This window comes from Protopterus annectens, chromosome 5.part0, assembly GCF_019279795.1.
Source record: "Protopterus annectens isolate FY-2018-M chromosome 5.part0, PAN1.0, whole genome shotgun sequence".
Taxonomy (NCBI): Eukaryota; Metazoa; Chordata; order Ceratodontiformes; family Protopteridae; genus Protopterus; species Protopterus annectens.
Window position 1 is genome coordinate 660,721,197 of NC_056735.1, and position 20,000 is coordinate 660,741,196.

Sequence of the window (20,000 nt, forward strand, 5' to 3'; positions counted from 1 at the left end):
TGCTCTGTTTCTGAGTTTAATGGTTCCATGTTCAGGGGTGATCCTTTTTCACACATGGTGTACACTTGCAAATAATGTATTACTCATCTGGCTAAAGAAAATTGGATAGATATGACTTTTTTGAGCATACAAATGCATATTATCACCCTGCTGATATTCATATTCAGTACAGAATTTAAAGTAAGCCGTTTGGACATATCACAATGGAAATGGACACATAAAAAATCAATGAAAAACTGATTGCATATCATAGTGAATGGTGCGTGTGCATTCTAGACAATGGTCTTGAAGGTGACAGGGAGGGGCTGTATCACAGTGATCACTATAAAATGATCCTTACTGTGTATAATACTTGTACAAATATATAGGCATTCTTTTTCTGGACATTGTGTAGTCTCTAGAAATGTAGTGTACAGTGCCACTTAGGTGATAGCATAGTATATTAATGACTACAGATACATAGGGTTGAGGTGGCAGTTTGAACTCTAGGCATTGCCTTTGTTATGTTGTTGTCCCTAATACCATGATGCACTCTGCATGATTATAAATACTATTTCTATGTTACTGTATTTTGCTCCAATATCTTGGTACACCAAAGGGAATCAGGTGAGGGAAAGGTTTGGTGGACCACAAATGTTTTTGATCTTTCCCTATAAGCTCCAGCAGATGAGGACAAATAAGACTGAGATTTTGAAGTTTTACTTTACATCTATTCTTCCAAAACTTGTTGCCACAGTCATAACAGTTGAATTCACTTTTGGTTCCTGGTTCAGCTAAATGAATGTATTAGCAGTATAAATTTTCACTGCAAAAGACTCTGTTTAACTAATCAAAAAACTCGCTTGCAGGTTTATCTAGCAGTGGTATATAATAGTTTTTGAAGACACACATCAAAACATAACCAAGATCTTTCTAAAACTTCAAGTCAGACTAAAAACATACTGTATGAACTATACCAAAATGGTGTACTATATAAATTAACCACACAAAAGTAAGCTACCAATGTGGTTCAGATAATTGTAAACTAACTATAACTATTTACTGGACACTAGCCAGTATGATATAATATGAACTATGCACTATTATAAGGTACATTGTTTTGTCATTTGTCATGCATACAATACAATATCAAAATAATTTATCTGTCTGACCCAGATCTAGTGTACACTTAACGTATTTCACCCCAGTTGCTCTATATTATAATACAGTCCACTGCTGCAGGGCATACCCTGTATAATTATCAAGAACTGAATACTGTGATTCTTGGTGTGATGTGCAGATACCCACCATCATACATGTGTACTACAAAACACATATTATATGAAGTTGCACTGTATTTTGGGATTTGCTTAGGATAAAGAACATATCTCCATGCTTTCACCCTCTATTATGATGTATAACATGAAATAGCTACAGCTCAGTTGTCAACTTTACCAAACAACGTAGTTATGGTGGAACCATCCTTTCTACATTTGTCAAACATTTCTAAAAAAGGTATGTGCAGCCATTTGGCATTTACATTATCTTAAGCCTGATAAATAAAAAGCTGTGGCTCCCCATGGTCTCTGGGTCAAATTGGAACCTAGAGTGGGCACATATGCCACTTTGTTTATGAATAAATGGTGAAACGTGCAAGCCTAGTTTACATGATTTTCATAGATTGTTCAGTTGACTATTATGACTATAACATTACTATTTTTAATGTACAACTACAGGATTCTTTTAAAGAGGCTCAGCATTTTTGGAAGATGCCCTTTATGCTATGCTACAACATAAATTTTCAAATGATTTAGAAAAACTATGATAATGAGCTCATAACCAAGAAACGGAAATAGGTACAAAAGGAATCTTAATGATTATAGTACTAATAAAGAGTCCACTTGGGGGAAAAGTGAATAATACGGTTTGTGAACTCTTCTCAAGTTAATAATCATAGCAAATAGAAAAGAAATAGGAATGCTTTTCCTAGATCAGTTTTATGATCCTTAGAGTCATTCTTCTCAGAAACTAGTGGAACAGAAGTATCTTCCAGTATTGACATGGATTTAGATTCACTGGAAGAAGGCCGAAATTGTAAAGGAACTACTAGTGATAATCTTTCTTTATAAGAAAACTCCATTAGGTTGGTAGAAAACATACAAAGTACAGGAGACATTTTTTGGAAAATACTCAATGCTCTGACTTAAATTGTGACTTGGACATTCTAACTTGATGTGGATCTTTACTGATTTTTCATTACATAGTGATTATTTATTTGTATTATATAAAGGTTTGAGTTTCATGCCTATTAATTTTGTGCCTTTTACTTAGATTATGGATGATTTGAAACAATGTAAAAATTTAATTACAGAAATGTGGTTTAGGGGTAGACTATAGCTAAGCATGAACAACTTGATGTAATACCTTTGAAGTTTAAGAAATCAGCATTCAACTTTTCATCCTATGGTAACACCATTTGAATGTGTAGTGATGATGAAACTATGCAATAGATTTATGGATATATTTTCTCTTGAAAGCTCTAACCTTACCACATGATTAATTGGCAACTCCATTACAATAAAACTGGACATAAGAGGGTAAATTTAAAGATAATTTCAACTAGTTCCTGTGGGTCTGGGACAAACGTAAGAAAGATTCTGTAAAAGTTCAGATTCCTCAGAAACTTGTGAATGGAAGTCCATGTCTTCCTTACAAACAGTATTTCATATTGCTAGTATCACTGGAAGCTCCAAGAGAAATATTTTCAAATGTGATATAGAGGGGGATTATCAGGAAAGCCTGATGAGTCATGATGGCTGACTGTGGATTATATGCATTTGAATAAATGCATTCCTAAAGTCTGACAAGTTGCAGAAGATCCAGAAATTATTTTGAATACACCCAGTGTTACAGCTGGGTTCTGCAACATGTCTTTGCAGGACAGGTTACTGGATATATTTGAATTCACAGTAGTAGACAGGTAGTATCCTTGAAAATTACTTCCTCAAGGATTTAGAAATCTTTGGCACATTTATGGAAAGCACTAGCTGAGAATTTGTTGCATGGTGGTAATATATTACACTATGTAGATAACATTGTTATTATTTTCAAGACTTGTAGTGGCATTTGGAAGGCCTTATTTTGTGTATTAGAAGTAATGAATAAAGATTGATTTAAAACCACCTCCTACAAAAATAATCTGCATAGATGTTGGTCTTTAATCTGAGAGATGAGATTCCACAAGATAGGAAGCAGTATTTTGAGGCATTCCACACCTGACAACCCTCTCCTCCTATCACCCAACACTACAACCTGCGAGAGATGCACTTATCTAGCCAAACTGGAGGTAAAGCTCTCTCTAACCATGACTGAACTTGACAGTCATGAGGAAAAGGTAAACATTTGCACCACACCACATTCATCACATAGTCCCACTAAATCTACACCACCAAAATCCACACACAGTACCACAAAAACATTTGCGGAGGCTAACAATAATAATCTGCCTAAGCAACAGAGACCTCCAAAGCAGAAACGCAAGCAACCTCCATCCCCCAACACAACCCAAATGACACATAGCCCACAGACTCAGTGTGCCACTCAACCACAGCCAATAAGGCAAAACAACATACCCAGCACACTAGTCATAGGTGACTCTATAGTCAGGCACACTGATGTCCCACTCACCAGTTTAGACAAGGAGAAGGTTACTGTCAGCTGCCTGTTGGGTGCCAGGATCCGCCACGTAACCCACGCACTCAGGTCACTCCACACCAAGTACAAATATGATTCTGTCATTGTCCATGTTGGTGTGAATGACCTGAAATGTACCTCCCTGGACTACATGAAAAGAGACATGGAAGACTTCTCAAATCTTGTAGCCCAGGCAGGTATGACCCTAGCTCTGAGTAGCATTCTGCCACCGCCCAGAATGATACCGCAGTACAAGGACAAAATGATAGACTTCAACAATTGGTTAAGCTTCTGGTGTCATTCTAAGGGGATCCATTATCTGTCTGCTTGGGATAACATGGTCGACAGACCACGATGCTTTGCCACAGATGGCCTGCACCTGTCGCCCCTGGGATTCCGGATACTGGCTAAGGTTCTTGCTGCCCCTATAGTGCCTTTTTTAGGCAGGGTTCAAATAACAAATTCACCACCATAACAGGAACAGGCAAACAAAAACTGAAGGTAGTGCGACGTAATGCTAGAAGTCTAAATCTCAAAATGCACTCACTTGAGGCACTCCTTAAAATGGAGAACATCGATATCTGTGCAGTGACTGAGACCTGGTTCAAGGCTACAGAGAGCACCCCTGCACTACCAGGCTATAACTCATACCACACTTTTCGGCCATGTAACCTGGATCGAAACACCAAAGGCAGAGGTGTGTCCATATTCATTAAGGATATCCACACCTCCAGGCTAGTTGCTCAGCATAATGCATCCGAGATTATACAAGTGCAACTAACTCTGGGCAAAACTGCAATCCAAATTGTAGCTTGCTACAGATCCCCCACCATGCCCCAGGATTCTCACTCCTCTTTTCTTGATGTACTGGAAAATATTAGGGTTCAACCAAACACCCTAATAATGGGCGACTTCAACTACCCCACCATTAACTGGGAAAACTACTCATGTACCAACTCCTTAGCTCAACGCTTTCTGGAATTCATAAACTCCAATGCCCTAGATCAACTTATCCACACCCCCACCAGGAGCAACAATATCCTAGAACTAGTCATTACCAACATGAGTAACCGGTGTTCCACACCTGAAGTCAACTCCTCATTGGTCCGATCCGACCATAAGCTTATCACCCTTGATATCCACATCCTGCCCCCACCTCCATTAAGGAAACCACAGTAAAAAATTTCTCCAAAGCCAACTTCATACTTCTTAAGACAGAAGTGGTGAACTTCATGACACCCATGCAGATGGACAATACAGTTACAACTGCTGAATCCTACACAAATGCACTCTATAAGCACTTACACGAGTGCATGGACGCTATCCTCCAAAAAAAGGAAGCCAATCTGATGGTCCCCTGCTATAAACAAACTGTACAACAGAAGGAAGAAACTTTTGCAAAAGAGTAAAATCCCATGAGTGAAGGAGCTCCCTGGTCAGCCTCAGTAAGAAGCTGAGATCCCTTATAGGATCCTCCAAAACTAGCTACAAAAACAAAATTGCCACTAAATTCAAGGACAACCACAAAGCATTCTATAGCTATGTCAAGACTCTAGATGGCAACACCGAGATCTGCTCAGAATTACAGCACAAAGGCACAGAAATTACAGAACCAACTGATATTGTCAACATCCTGGCAGATCAGTTCAGTGCTAACTTTACCCCCCCCCCCCCACTCACCCACTAAAGGGCCCATATCTATACAGGAAGAATGCAGAGTCCCTGTAATCATAACTACACAGGTAAAAGCTGCACTCTCTAAAGCCAAAAACACAGCATCCATGGAACCGGACAACATCCCAGGCTGCATTTTACACGAACTTCAGAATGAACTGGCTCCCCACTTAAGCACCATGTTCAATAATAGCCTCGCATCAGGCTTTGTTCCTACTGAATGGTGCACAGCAACAATTATCCCACTCCACAAAGGGGGAGCCACCATTGATCTCGGGAACTATCGACCTATTAGCCTGACGAGCCTGGTCTGCAAGGCCATGGAACGTATCATCATGGAACTCATAAACAAAGACATTGGTAACCTCCAAACTCTGGACCCCACCCAGTTCGGGTTTGTGAAAGGCAGATCATGCCTCCTGAACTTGATCGACTTCTTTGAGGCAGTCACCAAAGCCGTGGATGAGGGTAAGGTGATTCACACAGCCTACCTTGACCTCACCAAGGCTTTCGACACCATCCCCCATTCTGGAATTATAGCTAAACTCACTAAACTAGGTATAAATCCCTATGTCACAAGATGGGTTGCCAACTGGCACACTGACAGAACCCACACTGTAAAAGTTGCAGATCTGACCACAAGGCAGTGACAAGTGGAGTGCCACAGGGTTCTGTCCTGGGACCTCTCCTGTTTGGTATCTACTTCTCTGTAGTACAGGCTAACACAGATGGCCTCTGGCTGATGAAGTTTGCAGATGACTGCAAACTAGGAGCCATAGTCAAGTCCCCAAATGATATGGACATCCTACAGAAGGGTCTCACTGAGACAGATGCCTGGTGTCAGAGCCATGGCCTCAAGCTCAATGCCAAAAAGTGCAGTGTCATCCCCTTTGGTAAAAACTCAGTACCCATGAACTACCACATAGGCAGCAATCTACTTAACACCGAATGCGTGATAAGAGACCTTGGGACCCAGGTGGACAGTAGTCTCTCCTTTGATAGTCACATCACCACAGTAGTCAGGAAGTCCTTCTACATGGCACAACTCATAATAAAAAGGTTCTCATCCAGGAAAAAAGAGGTAATTGTTCCTCTCTACTCATCACTCATTAGACCCATTATAGAGTACAACGCCCCTTTTGGAATGTACCTCACAAGACATCTACAGCAGCTGGAAAGGCCACAGAAGTACCTCACAAAGAGGATTACTGGCCTCAGACAAATGCCCTACACTGACCACCTTAAAAAAAACTCCAGCTTTACTCCATAGCATATCGCCTACTCTGAGGTGATCTCTGCCTAACATATAAAGCTATGTCAAACCCAGAGCTGTTGGACATGCTACACCTAAAGAAATCCCAATTCCTCCAAGCTACACGCTCTAGGGACCTAAACCTTGTCACCACAATAAACAGGACACGCTGGAGGGATAGATTCCTGTCCCAGAGACTTCCTATACTCAGGAACAAGCTACCAATCTATGTCAAGCAAAGTTCTTCATTAGCAATCTTCAAGAAAAATCTTGATAAGTGGATGGGAAATAGGAAATACACCCCGGGGATCACTTCTGTGTCTCTGCTGGACAGTGGCACAGGAAAATAACTTTCTTGGGTGGCGTAAGCTATGGTACTTTGCTGGCTAGGCTTATGTAGGCCCTTGGGCCGATAGCCTAGTACCTACCTATGAACCTATGAACTTAATAACCATATGAGTAGAGTGTGGAAAGGAGACTGTAATACCTCTGTCAGACCTTAAACTGAATTTTACTAAATTTTTTAGCCTGTTCAATGAATGATCATGGGGAGAACCTGGCACATTGGAGACTGGATCAGCAACTGGCATACTGAGATGTTAAACAGGCACTGTCAGATTCACTGACTCTGGAGTTGTCAGATTACTTTTCACTTTTTCATTTGTGCACACACAGCGTTGATGAGTTTTACAGTGTTATTGGTACTTAGGGACATGGAAGAATTTATGACCCCCATGTTACTATCTGACTAAGTAAAGACTGTCACAAGTTTAAAGCCCCATTCATTTATTTAGTATTTGTTAACTAGATTAGTAAACTGATCCCACTGACCTTTGTTTCTTTGGCTGTTTGGATTAATGACAAATTTGTCATATCAGGAGAGATTATTCTATGGGTTAAAAGCCAGGAAACTGAGATCGGTCTCTGACAGACGGAGGACAAAGTTAAAATTATATTTACTACCCAAGGGTAAAGCTATACATATTATTCAAGACAGAGCAAAATCCTGTTGTTGAAATTTTAAAATGAGAGGAACACTCATGACAAAGGCAAACTGAGGAGGAACTCAAGAACAAGTTAAAGATGTCACATTCTTCAGCGATGACTACAGGATTATTTTTGCGGCAGCTGATATGCATTTGAGATTACGTGTAACTGTCTGCATTCTTGCAACACAGAGGTTACACTGCTAAAAGACAGGAGACTATTTAACATCTGATTGTGGTACAGACATTAGCTGAAGTGTCAACATTGCCAGAAGAGAGAGTTATGGTTAAAAGCTAAGCTCACCTTAAGGGTTAAGGTTGTCTAGAACAGAGAAATCAATATGTGGACTTGACTGTGAAATATGCATTAGTAACTAACCTGATAAAACATTTATTTGCTGTATATGCTGAACAGCATGAGGCAGTTACGTTAGGACATAGATGACCATGAGTTAGATGAGTGGGAAAACAAGGAACAAAACCAGACCCATTAAGAATATGGAGAACTCGTATGCAACAGTGATGGCAAAGCTTCAGCAATAGAACTGGTTTGGATTCCCTTGTCAGGATACTCATTTCCCCCCTCTGAACCTTAAAATAAATTGACAGCTTATGAGCTAATAAGTTGTCACAATCACAATGGCTTATCAGACAGGTTGCAAAACTGTCTAACTAGGTAATGACCTTGAAAAACTACAGAAGTATATGATACAGTTTACAAGCTAATGTCTCATAAACAGTCAAAATAGTAATTCACACAATGCATACACCAAATACATACACTCATTCTGCAACCCCCCCCCAAAAAAAGTTGCCAGTCTAAATTTATCACCTAGAAATTAGGTTTTCTCTTTTATGACAATTTTATTTGTTTATGGAAAAGCCCACTGTCTACCTTACTAGCTATCTTTAACCTTAATGTTGTCTCTGCTCCTGACCCTAGCCTTAAACCTTACTTTATAATAAAAAAAAAACTTTCCATAACACTACTACTAGTATTTAAACTATGTCTAATACTGCTGTTTGGATGTTATATTTTATTTTATTTTTAATTTGAACTGATAGCAAAAGGAGTCTGTCTTTTTTTTTTTTATAGGTTTACGGTAGGATTTAAATGTTTCTTTGCTGGTATTTTGAGTTCTGGATATTTATATGTCTCCATTATGTCCTGTTGGTGTTTTGGAGTCAGTATTTGAGCATCTGTATTATGTTGTATTGGTCTTTTTAAATATAACCATATAGATAGATACATGCTAGTATACATAAATATATGTTTACAGTTCCCCCAGAGGGTTCTCCTTTAATTTCAGTTAGTCATTTACAGTTAAAGCACTAATTTCTCTTAGTAATATATATTAGTAATATATATATATATATATATATATATATATATATATATATATATATATATATATATATATATGTATATCTATTGAAATTTCGAATCAGCTTTGGTTAACCAAAAAAAAAAAAAAAATGGTTTACCCGAAATGCTGAATACGGAATTTTGAATAGTAGCCCAAAGCGAAAATGAATACATTGACCATCGTGGTTCGATGTATTCGACATAGCAGGAGGCGACATCACTCACCTCCTGCTATGCACATTAACGTACTGTTGAATTTTACAGTCAATGGTACGTTGCTCCTACTATTTTGCAGGGGGAGCTAAACCCCCTGCACCCCATATGTGGGAGGGCTGCATCCCCACACTCCTCTACACATTAAATATACCAACTCTGAGATTGCACTACAGTGAGGAATTGGGCTAATTCCTTGTTCGTCACTGAAGCACAACCTCCCTGCTCAGTGTTGAACCAAAATGATCGACCTACACTACCCATTCACTGTAGTGTAAGTCGATCGATTTCGGGTCGACTTTCGACCATATGCTGGTCAACCGATGCAGTTTCAAACTTGTCAGAGTAAACTATATATATATATATATATATATATATATATATATATATATATATATATATACAAACATACATAGATGAGAGGTAGATGGAATATTCAATGGAAAATGTTAATTGAGACTAGTATTTTGGTTAATTTCCTTTGTAAACATGTTATCATCTGAATATTTCAGATAGCTGGATTCTAATGGATCAAACCATTCTAATACATCCTGAGATACCAGACTGGGAAAAAAGTCTGTACACTGTTCTTCATTTTGTAAACTTTTGTGATTCTGTGTATTTATGAAAGCAAATTCTTTGTCTTTCTTCTTGCTTTATAGTTTTGGAAATATATGCATTTATACTTGTCCTGGTTGTTGTGCATCATGCCTTTCAACTGTACAGATTTTCAAGTAATGCACAGATTTTGTTTTCATATTTTTGGTCTGTTTGTCATAAAATTTGTGTTCTGGCAAATTCTTGAGGCTTGAAGCCACTAAATAATGATTGACAGTTGAGTTTCAGACTTCATGTCTATCAGAAAATGTATGCTAACACATAACCCGTTATTCTAGCAACTATCTAAGTACATAAGAGCAATATTTAAAATATGTCCGTATTTTTGGACCTTTGTCCTCCCATTATTTTGGCTCTGTTCAGATTTTATGCAGTAGGAGGTTGAGAGGTATGCACAAGCATAATTTAAACATTTCTAGTATTATTTGATATATTATGTAGCTTTGATACATGACTCTGACTGAACTGCATGTGTCTTTAATGTGCACTGCTACAGCAGTTTGAGTCAGACTGATCCAACAGAGTCTGCACAATAGATTTTGTACCTGCTCATTAATAGTGTAGCCCCATGCATTCTGGCCATGATTTGGATCCCAATATCCTTGTGCTTGTCGTTTCAGCCTTATGAACTGATTTGCTTCTTCATCTGATATGAACGGCGCACTGAATAAGCCTGCATTTGAGAAGAAAAGGAAAGCAAAATAATTAACGGGTTTGTTATAACAGAGGGCATAAAAAAAAAAGATTACTTAATCTCACACGGTTAAATATTCATGTTAAAGATGTTCCTACTGAATTTTTTTTCGGTTTTGGAAAAGTGCCAGTTTTGATCCATGCAGTAGACAATGCTTTGTTTGACACACAGGACAATATCCAGACAAAACTCCAACTAATTCAACAATCACTGATTTATGTACTTTGCTGTTCATAATTCCTACCATTTTGTAGTTTGTTTCCTTTCAAGCCTTCATCCCACTTATTCTGTAATTCATCTTTTTCATATTTCCTTTTCTTTCAGACACTAACTCAACATATTTAAACATTTAATGGCAATGTATTCTGACTCTATACTTTTCTACGTCAGTTTATTCCTACATTTTGAATTTATGTGAAATACTTTTTTGCACGTAGTACTGTTTTGATGATTAACAACCACCGAATATCACTGTTAGACTTATATGTTACCTTCTGGGATCTTCTTGAAAGGCACATTTCTGATCTGTTATGTTTGTTGTATGAAAAAATAAAGAAAAAATGGTGCCTGCCTTTTCATGTCAGGGTGATATTCATGTCTTTGTGATCATAAGAAGTGTCCTATAGAACTAAGTCTGAAGATGTGGGGGGATGTCCCCATTAAAAAGTCATTTTGGCCTCAGTGTGATGACACATTGTTTAGAGAAGCTTTCAAAATTGAACTACTCATTTCCTGCTTCACTGATTGATTACGTCTTTATTTATTTTAGAATATATATTCAATTAATATACAAGGGTCTAAACTGATTCTGAATATTGTTTTGGGGCTAAAACTGACCATTGTGGCCCTGAGTGTCAAAAATAAGTGGTTAAAATAATACTTATTAGATACATTTAAATAACTAGAGAAAATTAAATAGAATTTATATGGTCTAAATCTATATTTTTTTAGGCCAGGAATGAATATAGAAGATATAGCTGATTCATGCATACTTTCTTTAAACACATTATATTGCTTATGTTAAAATTCATACACACTACTTCACCCATATGTAAATTAATTTGAATGCAAACACTGTTTTAAATCTTATACAGTTCTTTAAACAACTATATATATATATATATATATATATATATATATATATATATATATATATAAAAATGTAAGAGTGGTACAGGATATGTATGAGGGTAGTGTGACAGCGGTGAGGTCTGCGGTGGGAGTGACGGATGCGTTTAAGGTGGAGGTGGGGTTACATCATGGATCAGCTCTGAGCCCTTTCTTATTTGCAATGGTGATGGACAGGTTGACAGACGAGATCAGACAGGAGTCCCCAGGGACTATGATGTTTGCAGATGACATTTTGATCTGTAGTTACTGTAGGGAACAGGTGGAGGAGACCCTGGAAAGGTGGAGATATGCTTTAGAGAGAAGAGGAATGAAGGTCAGCAGGACTAAGACAGAATATATGTGTGTGAATGAGAGGGAGGATAGAGGAATGGTGAGGATGCAGGGGGTAGAGATGGCGAATGTGGATGAGTTTAAATACTTGGGGTCAATAGTTCAGAGTAACGGTGAGTGTGGAAGAGAAGTGAAGAAGAGAGTACAGGCAGTAGTGAGTGGTTGGAGAAGAGTGTCAGGAGTGGTTTCTGACAGACGAGTACCTGTAAGAGTGAAAGGGAAGGTCTACAAGAGGGTAGTGAGACCAGCTATGTTATATGGGTTGGAGACAGTGGCATTGACAAAAAGGCAGGAGTTTGAGCTGGATGTGGCAGAATTAAAGATGTTAAGATTTGCACTGGGTGTGACAAGGGTGGACAGGATTAGGAATAAGTATATTAGAGGGTTAGCCCAGGTTGGAAGGTTTGGAGACAAAGCCAGAGAGGCACGATTATGTTGGTTTGGACATGCGCTGAGGAGGGATGCTGAGTATATTGGGAAAAAGGATGAAGCTACCAGGTAACAGAAAAAGAGGAAGGCCTAAGATAAGGTTTATGGATGTGGTGAGAGAGGACATGCAGGTGGTTGGTGTGACAGAGCAAGATGCAGAGGACAGGAAGAAATGGAAACAGGTGATCTGCTGTGGCGACCCCTAATGGGAACAGCCGGAAGAAGATGATGATATATATAAAAAATAACTAGTAAATAATTACTATAATAATTACTCCAGTAAGTGTTTTACAACTGTAAATGCCTATTTATGTTGAATTGTATTAGACATTTTACAACTGTATATGTTTATGTTGAATTGTGTTAGACATCTAATATGTTTTATGCTTTATTATTGATGTTACTATGGCATACACCAAGTTGTTACTAGTATAATAGTATGTATGGTCTATTTGCATAGCTGCACCTTGTTCACTAATGTTATTCATGTAATTGTGCTGTGTGTAGACAGCTCATACTAGTGTCTAAATTATTTCTATAAGTTTGTGCTGTTACTGGTGGATAGAATCACATTAGAGAACCACAACAGATTGCTGCTCACTATATTTTTATCTGTGGCTGCATAACTCTCTGGGTTTTTGTTTTCTAATGTTCTTCCAATTGGCTCAGTATCTGCATATACTAAGTAGTGCTTCAGGACATTGTCCTGCATGTGGTAGCTATTTGCTCAGTGTGTTTTTTATAATCTTTATAATATATATTTACCATCTCAAAAGTGCTTACTCCTCTCTGTACTCTTCTTTTCTAGACCTAACACCACTCTTAAGTATTCAACTGCGGTACCACCTTTAGCATTCCTATAAGGAAAGCGCAGTCCGGGTCTGAACTGTCTGCAAACAGCTACAGTTAACTTTGAGTATGTGTCTAACTGTTTGAGCCAATCTTCCTTTTCCCCTGGAGAGCACTGTGCTTTGGCTGTAAGCTGCCCCCCCCCCACCACCACCACCACACACATCTTCCACTTTCTCTTATTCCCTTCTGTTAGCAAATAGTATCCATAACTGATCAATACTGTGTGTTTGTTTATTTAAACTATACCACAGTAGCCTACTGATACAAGGTTATCCTGCTTTTCCACCTGAGAAATTAAGACAAGACTTACAGTTTCAGAGCAGTCCTTGGTCAATTGTGATTGTTCTTAACACATACTTGTCTTGCTTTGTGATTATTTCCAGCCCCTCATACAAGAACCTAACAGGGTCTCTATCTGCTTCGCTCCCCGCCCTGCCCCCTATTCCCTCCCGCCCCCAGTGGTCCCACCTTTATTGCACTCAAACCCCTCCCATCTTTCCAATAGCCAACCACAGCGCTAACCGAACACTACCTCCTCCATATTCCCTCTACTATCACACCTCCTCAACTGACATGTACAAGCATACCTTTCCTTTGCTCACTGCATGCACTCTCCTTGCATATCTTACATCCTACCAAAGCTCCATCATTCCCCCACTCAACCACTACCACTGTACTACTACTCACACCACCACCCATGTCTCACCCATACTCAGCTCCCCTCCCACCAGCTCAAGAACCATCCCTATGCACCCCCACATATTCTACCAACTATATTACTCAAATGTAAAGCATCCCTACAACTTAACATAGTAACTCTCCCACCATACCTATTACCCACAGAGAACAATCATAACATTTCCCTTATAAACAAACACATTCAAAAACTAAGAAAACTAATAATCTCATGCATATCAAAACTAGCCCTAAGTGGAGACATCCACCCCAACCCTGGCCCTACCATCTCCAACCCCAATCCTCATAATCAGACTAGAAACCACAACTTCTCCCATATTACAGCCAATAGAAAGCCAAGTGACTTCCTTCTACTAAGCCTAAATATTAGAAGTATATCCAACAAAGTCCATGAACTCCATGCCACCATAGACTTATACTCCCCAGATATAGTCGTCCTGACAGAAACCTGGTTAAAACCTCACATTACCAGTGAGCAAATACTCCCTACAGGTTACGGCATACTAAGAGTAGACCGGCTAAACAAAAAAAGGAGGTGGTGTAGCTATAATATTTAAACAACATCTAAACATCCAGATCTTAAAATCATCAGCTCCACAAATAGGCAATGAAGAAATAATATATACCAACCTCAAAATTAACCTAAACAAAACCATCAACATAATTGGATGCTACTTCCCACCTGGCCAAAACATCCCTCCACTAGAAAACCTCCTCAGCTGGTCTACTCACCATCTCCCCCAAGAAACTATCATCTTAGGTGATTTCAATATTGACTGGCAATCCTGTTCTGGCAACAATCCAACACATCATGTACACCTTCATGGCTTCACCCAACTAGTCCAGTCACCAACAAGGATAAATAAAAACTCCAGCAAGCACTCTACCCTGGATTGGATACTAGTCAGTAAGAATCCCCAGTCATATATAACAGGCTGCTTATCAGATAGCCTCAGTGATCACTCCCCAACATTCCTACTCAAAAAATACCTGTACCAAGCTAAACCTGTCATCTATCGTCAAAAAATAAACTTTAACCCACTCACATTCATCTCATCCCTCAAAGAATGTAACTGGCATGCTCTAAAGTACCTCAGTCTAGATGACGCAGTTGAATCTTTTAATACTACCTTCCTGAACATCCTTAATTACCATGCCCCCATAAGATTTTCCAGAACCAAAGCACAACCCTCCCCATGGCTACAGAAAACCACTAAGTCAGAAATGAAAAACAGGGATAAAGCCTGGGAGCACTGGCGCAAAACCAAAACCCCGCAGCTAGACAGAAATTCCTAGAACTACGCAATAGAGTCAAAAAGCTAATAAAACGGGACGAATTCCAATACTACCAGTCTGCCCTAGACTCCTCACAACACAGCCCCAAACAATTCTGGTCCTCCATAAACTCCATCCTCCACCCAGGTAAAGTCAGTACCCCTCCTCCTAACATCCCTCACTCCTCAGAAAATATTGCTACCTCATTCAACACACACTTCACCGAAACCATACTATCACTAGCTAAACAACACAACCCCCCTCCCCTCCAACCCACACCTTCAACTAGTAATCTCCCCACTGCCTTCTCTTTCTCCTGTACCTACCTCCAACATAAAAAACTCTTAACTAAACTTAAACCCACCAAATTAGCAGCAGACAACCTCCCAAGTGAATACCTACAAATCGCAGCTGATGCTCTGGCCTACCCAGTATCCATCTTGATTAACCGATCTCTGTCAGAAAGTTACGTTCCCACATTGTGGAAAGTCTCACATATAATTCCCCTCCACAAAGGCGGACCCTCTGCAGAACTAACCAATTACCGCCCCATAGCTATTCTCTCTCCACTCTCCAAAATACTAGAGAGATGCATACACTCTCAGGTCTCACACTACCTCCTTACTAACAACCTCCTTTCCAGTACTCAGCATGGTTTCTGACCAAACCATAGCACCACCACTGCCTTACTCTCCTTTACTAACACTATCCTTCAGCATAAAAACAATGGCTATCTCTCCTCTGCTACTTTCCTAGACCTATCTAAAGCATTTGACATGGTCCCACACAAACAACTTATCTCTGTCCTCAATAACCTATCCTTCTCACAATCAGTCACCAACTGGTTTCAGAGTTACCTGTCTGACCGCCAACAATCCGTTGTATGGCAGAATGGCATATCTCCCCAACTACCTGTCTCCATAGGGGTTCCCCAAGGATCCATCCTTGGACCCCTACTTTTCTCTGTTTACACCAATAATCTAGCCTCTGCCACCAAACATGGCACACTCATCCAATACGCAGATGACTCTACCATCATCTGCTCAGCCCAGTCCCTACCCAAACTGCAAAAAGTCACACAGGAAGCCTTTTCCTCTGTTGAAACATGGTTATCCGATGCCCAATTAATACTCAACCCAAACAAACTAAACTACTCATCTTCCAACCCACCAAACATACTCAAAACAACTCTCACTTTAACATCACAGCAAAAGACAACACCACTATATACCCAACTGAACACACCAAATTGCTAGGAGTGGAAATAGACAAACTAAAATTTGACATTCACATATCCATGACCATAAAAAAAGTCCACAAAAAACTAGGAGCATTATACAGAAATAAACAATTTCTCACCAAAGCAGCAAAGATTTCAATAGCAAATTCCCACCTTATCTCCACCCTACTTTATGCCTCTCCAGTATATACCAACCTAAGGCAATGTGATCTAAACAAGAGACCTGCTACAACAAAATCGCAAAATTCGCCACAGGGGCATCCTACCGTAGTCACCACTGTCTCTCACTTGCTGAACTGGGCTGGCTTGAACTCCCTCACCTCCTTCAGTGGTATCAACTCTCACTCACCCACAAACTAGTATACCATCCACTAAATGTCCCATCCCTCCAGAATCTACTCCAACCCTATCGCACCACCAGACCACTAAGATCCAGCAACAAAAATCACTTGCAGATCACTAAAGCCAATAACTCTGCTGGTGAAGCACTATTCTCTTGCGCCATAGCCAAATTATGGAACTCACTCCCACCCACAATTACCTCCGTACCATCATGCACCAACTTCAAAACTTTATTAAAAGCGCACCTTAAAACATGCTGGCTATGCCCTTGCAACTCCCACTCTAATATCATCCACCCCATCCAACTACTACCTTTCTTTCACCTCCACTAACTACCTTGATGATAGCAAGCTCAGATGCTCATAAGCCTAGTACTTATTATACAGCAGGAACTTCTCATTGTTACATTTGTTAATGCCTGTTATGTACTTCACAGATAAAGATTCTAGTTGTCTACTGATGTACTATGTTCTTCATCTGTAAATATGTTGTAAGTAATTTCTATGTTAAATTGTTAATCACTATGTAATCCAATGTAACTACTGTCTGTTTATTTTACTGTGGAGCTTTTCTCCCAAGGCCTCCGCTGAAAATGGACCCACGTCCAGTCGGACACTCCCGGTCAATAAATTTAAATAAATAAATAAATAAATAAATATACACTATTTACATCAAATGCCTGCAATCAATATGAAAACATTCAATAGAATTCCATTTTTGGGATGTTGGAGAGATTAGTAATGATCAATTCATTGTAAAAGTCAATGAACTGTTATCTAGTGAGCCCAGTGTCTCAATGAATGCATCCTTTTGGCCTCAGATCCGTATCTGCAGCTTTTTATGGCTGACATAAGCAACCACAGTACTATGAAATTTCTGACTATACTATGTGCCATAAGTGTTAGGCTATTTTTCTGTTGTATACATAATGAGTGAGATAAGGAAAACTGGCTGAGGTGCTACTATTCAATTAACTAATCGCCCTCCAGATAAATACAACTTATCCCAAAGCACAGTCACATCTATAATGGTTATATTAATTTGGGTAATACAGGGGGTCTCCATCTCACATGAAGGGTCAGAGAGCCCAACAGTCCATTTTCAATGACCAAAGAATAAAAGAAAGAAGCTTTGATTAATCATTCTTCTTCCACTTTCTATCTGGTGATTTTCATGCAGCCAACAAATAGCATAACTTTCCTCATACTACTATGGTACACTGCATGTTGAATTTATATCACTATGTGCACATTCCGTGGAAAGAAATGGAGGAGTAACTTAGCAGTGCTACAGTGCACTTCATATTACCAACTGCCGTCACTTTGCCATTACCACATCTGCTTTGTTTCCAACAAGAAAGTATTTCTCTTTACGTATACCTGAATTACTTTACTGATTTCCTTGCAATTGTTTTCCTTCTTTGAAAGTCCACTTTTTCAGATATTAATACATGTGCAATGCCTAGACTAAGCCTATATTATTATGGCACAATGGACAGTTATATGTAGTATTCTTGTTATAATATATATATATATATATATATATATATATATATATATATATATATATATATATATCTACACACACACACACACACACACACACACACACATACACACACACACACACACACATACACACACATACACACACATACAAACACACATACACACACATACACACACACACATTTATTTTTGGCCCTCTTCCAGCTAACCATCAGTTCCTTCTGGTGTCTTTCCTTGATCACCAGATTTACTGAACCCTCTTGCCTTCCTTGGACTTCCTCCAATATTGTTTGAGGCCAACCAAGAGACAAAAGCATCCAGGGGCTCTCCCCACCCTTGTGCCTGCCTAGTAACACCTTGAGGATGAGGCTTGCAATGGGTGTTGGCACTGGACCAAACTTTATTTCTGCAAGAGTCTAACACCATCAGTACCCAAACCCACCCTCACACAGCACTACAGTGTTGTGTCTCCAGTCATTACTATTGAAACCTGATTATGAGAGCATGCTTAGTGCATGCACTATGTCCTCCACACCACCAGAATGTCCACTTTCCCTGCCTTCATTGTTGAACTTCCAAACTGCTATTTGATCTTGAGTTGTCTGGACTGTAGTCAGGGCTTTATCTCTCTATGCCACTGACATAGCAAACATCCAAAATGCCAACACAAGCTATAAAATATTCATATGATCACAGAATACTGGAATACTTTGTGGGAGATCGCTGTATAGATGGGAGTATGAATTTGACCTTTTCCCCTTTGTTATGCAGTCTCAGAGTTGGTATATATATATATATATATATATATATATATATATATATATATATATATATATATATATATCTATAAAAGAAGGTGCAGGGTGTTTGTCCTGCCTGCAGAAAAAAGTTTTTCTTTTTTTAGGTAATTTGATTTTCTATCATTTAAGATCAATCTTTTGTGGTCCAATGAATTTTTGTTTATGGTACACACAAATATGGCACCAGACAGTATGACAGCTGGATCTAGGTGATATATATCTATATATACATATCTATATATCAGTCTGTCTATCTATTTATCTGTCTATGGTTGTACTAAACATTATTAAAAATTCCAAAGCTTCTAACATCAACATATAAAAATAAAAAAAAAAACCTTTGTAAAATGTGTTTTGCAGAGGGTCAAGCTACATGCAACTCCATGTAGGGACTGTGCCTCCAGTCCCCCTGCAAGTTGTGTATCTATATATATATCTATATATCTATCTATATATATATATATATATATATATATATATATATATATATATGCGTGTGTGTGTGTGTGTTTGTATATATTTATATATATATATATCTGCGTGTGTGTGTGTGTGTGTGTGTGTGTGTGTGTGTGTGTGTGTGTGTGTGTGTGTGTGTAGAGAACCACCTGGCGTGCTGAACATTGGCTGTAGCTGATAGTCATTGTTGATGTGAAATTGTATGATTAACAATTATACCACTGAGGACAACACTTAGCACACACTTTGGCTTCTGGATAGAATAATTCAGTCTTGACCATCCTGCTACAACTTTTAACATTTTAAATGGCCAAAGATTAGTTCATCAACATACAGAAAATATCAACAATAATAATTTCTGTGAAGGCTGCCAGCCCAGCTAGCTAGAATTTTGTAAATAATTCTATGTTATTTGTGAATAGTAATATGATTTCTATGCTTGTCCTACAATTGTAAGAAACTA

The 20,000-nt window shown here is 38.8% G+C and overlaps 1 protein-coding gene across 1 annotated transcript in view; it reads right to left on the bottom strand.

Annotated features, from left to right (window-relative positions):
* The window catches only part of CCHR5.PART0H3orf85 (chromosome chr5.part0 C3orf85 homolog), a 100,107-nt gene that overhangs the window by 75,898 nt on the left and 4,209 nt on the right, over positions 1–20,000 (bottom strand). The window contains exon 2 of the mRNA XM_044071765.1: positions 10,327–10,454. Within this exon, the coding sequence (XP_043927700.1) occupies positions 10,327–10,454 (128 nt within the window). The remainder of the gene's footprint in view (positions 1–10,326; positions 10,455–20,000) is intronic.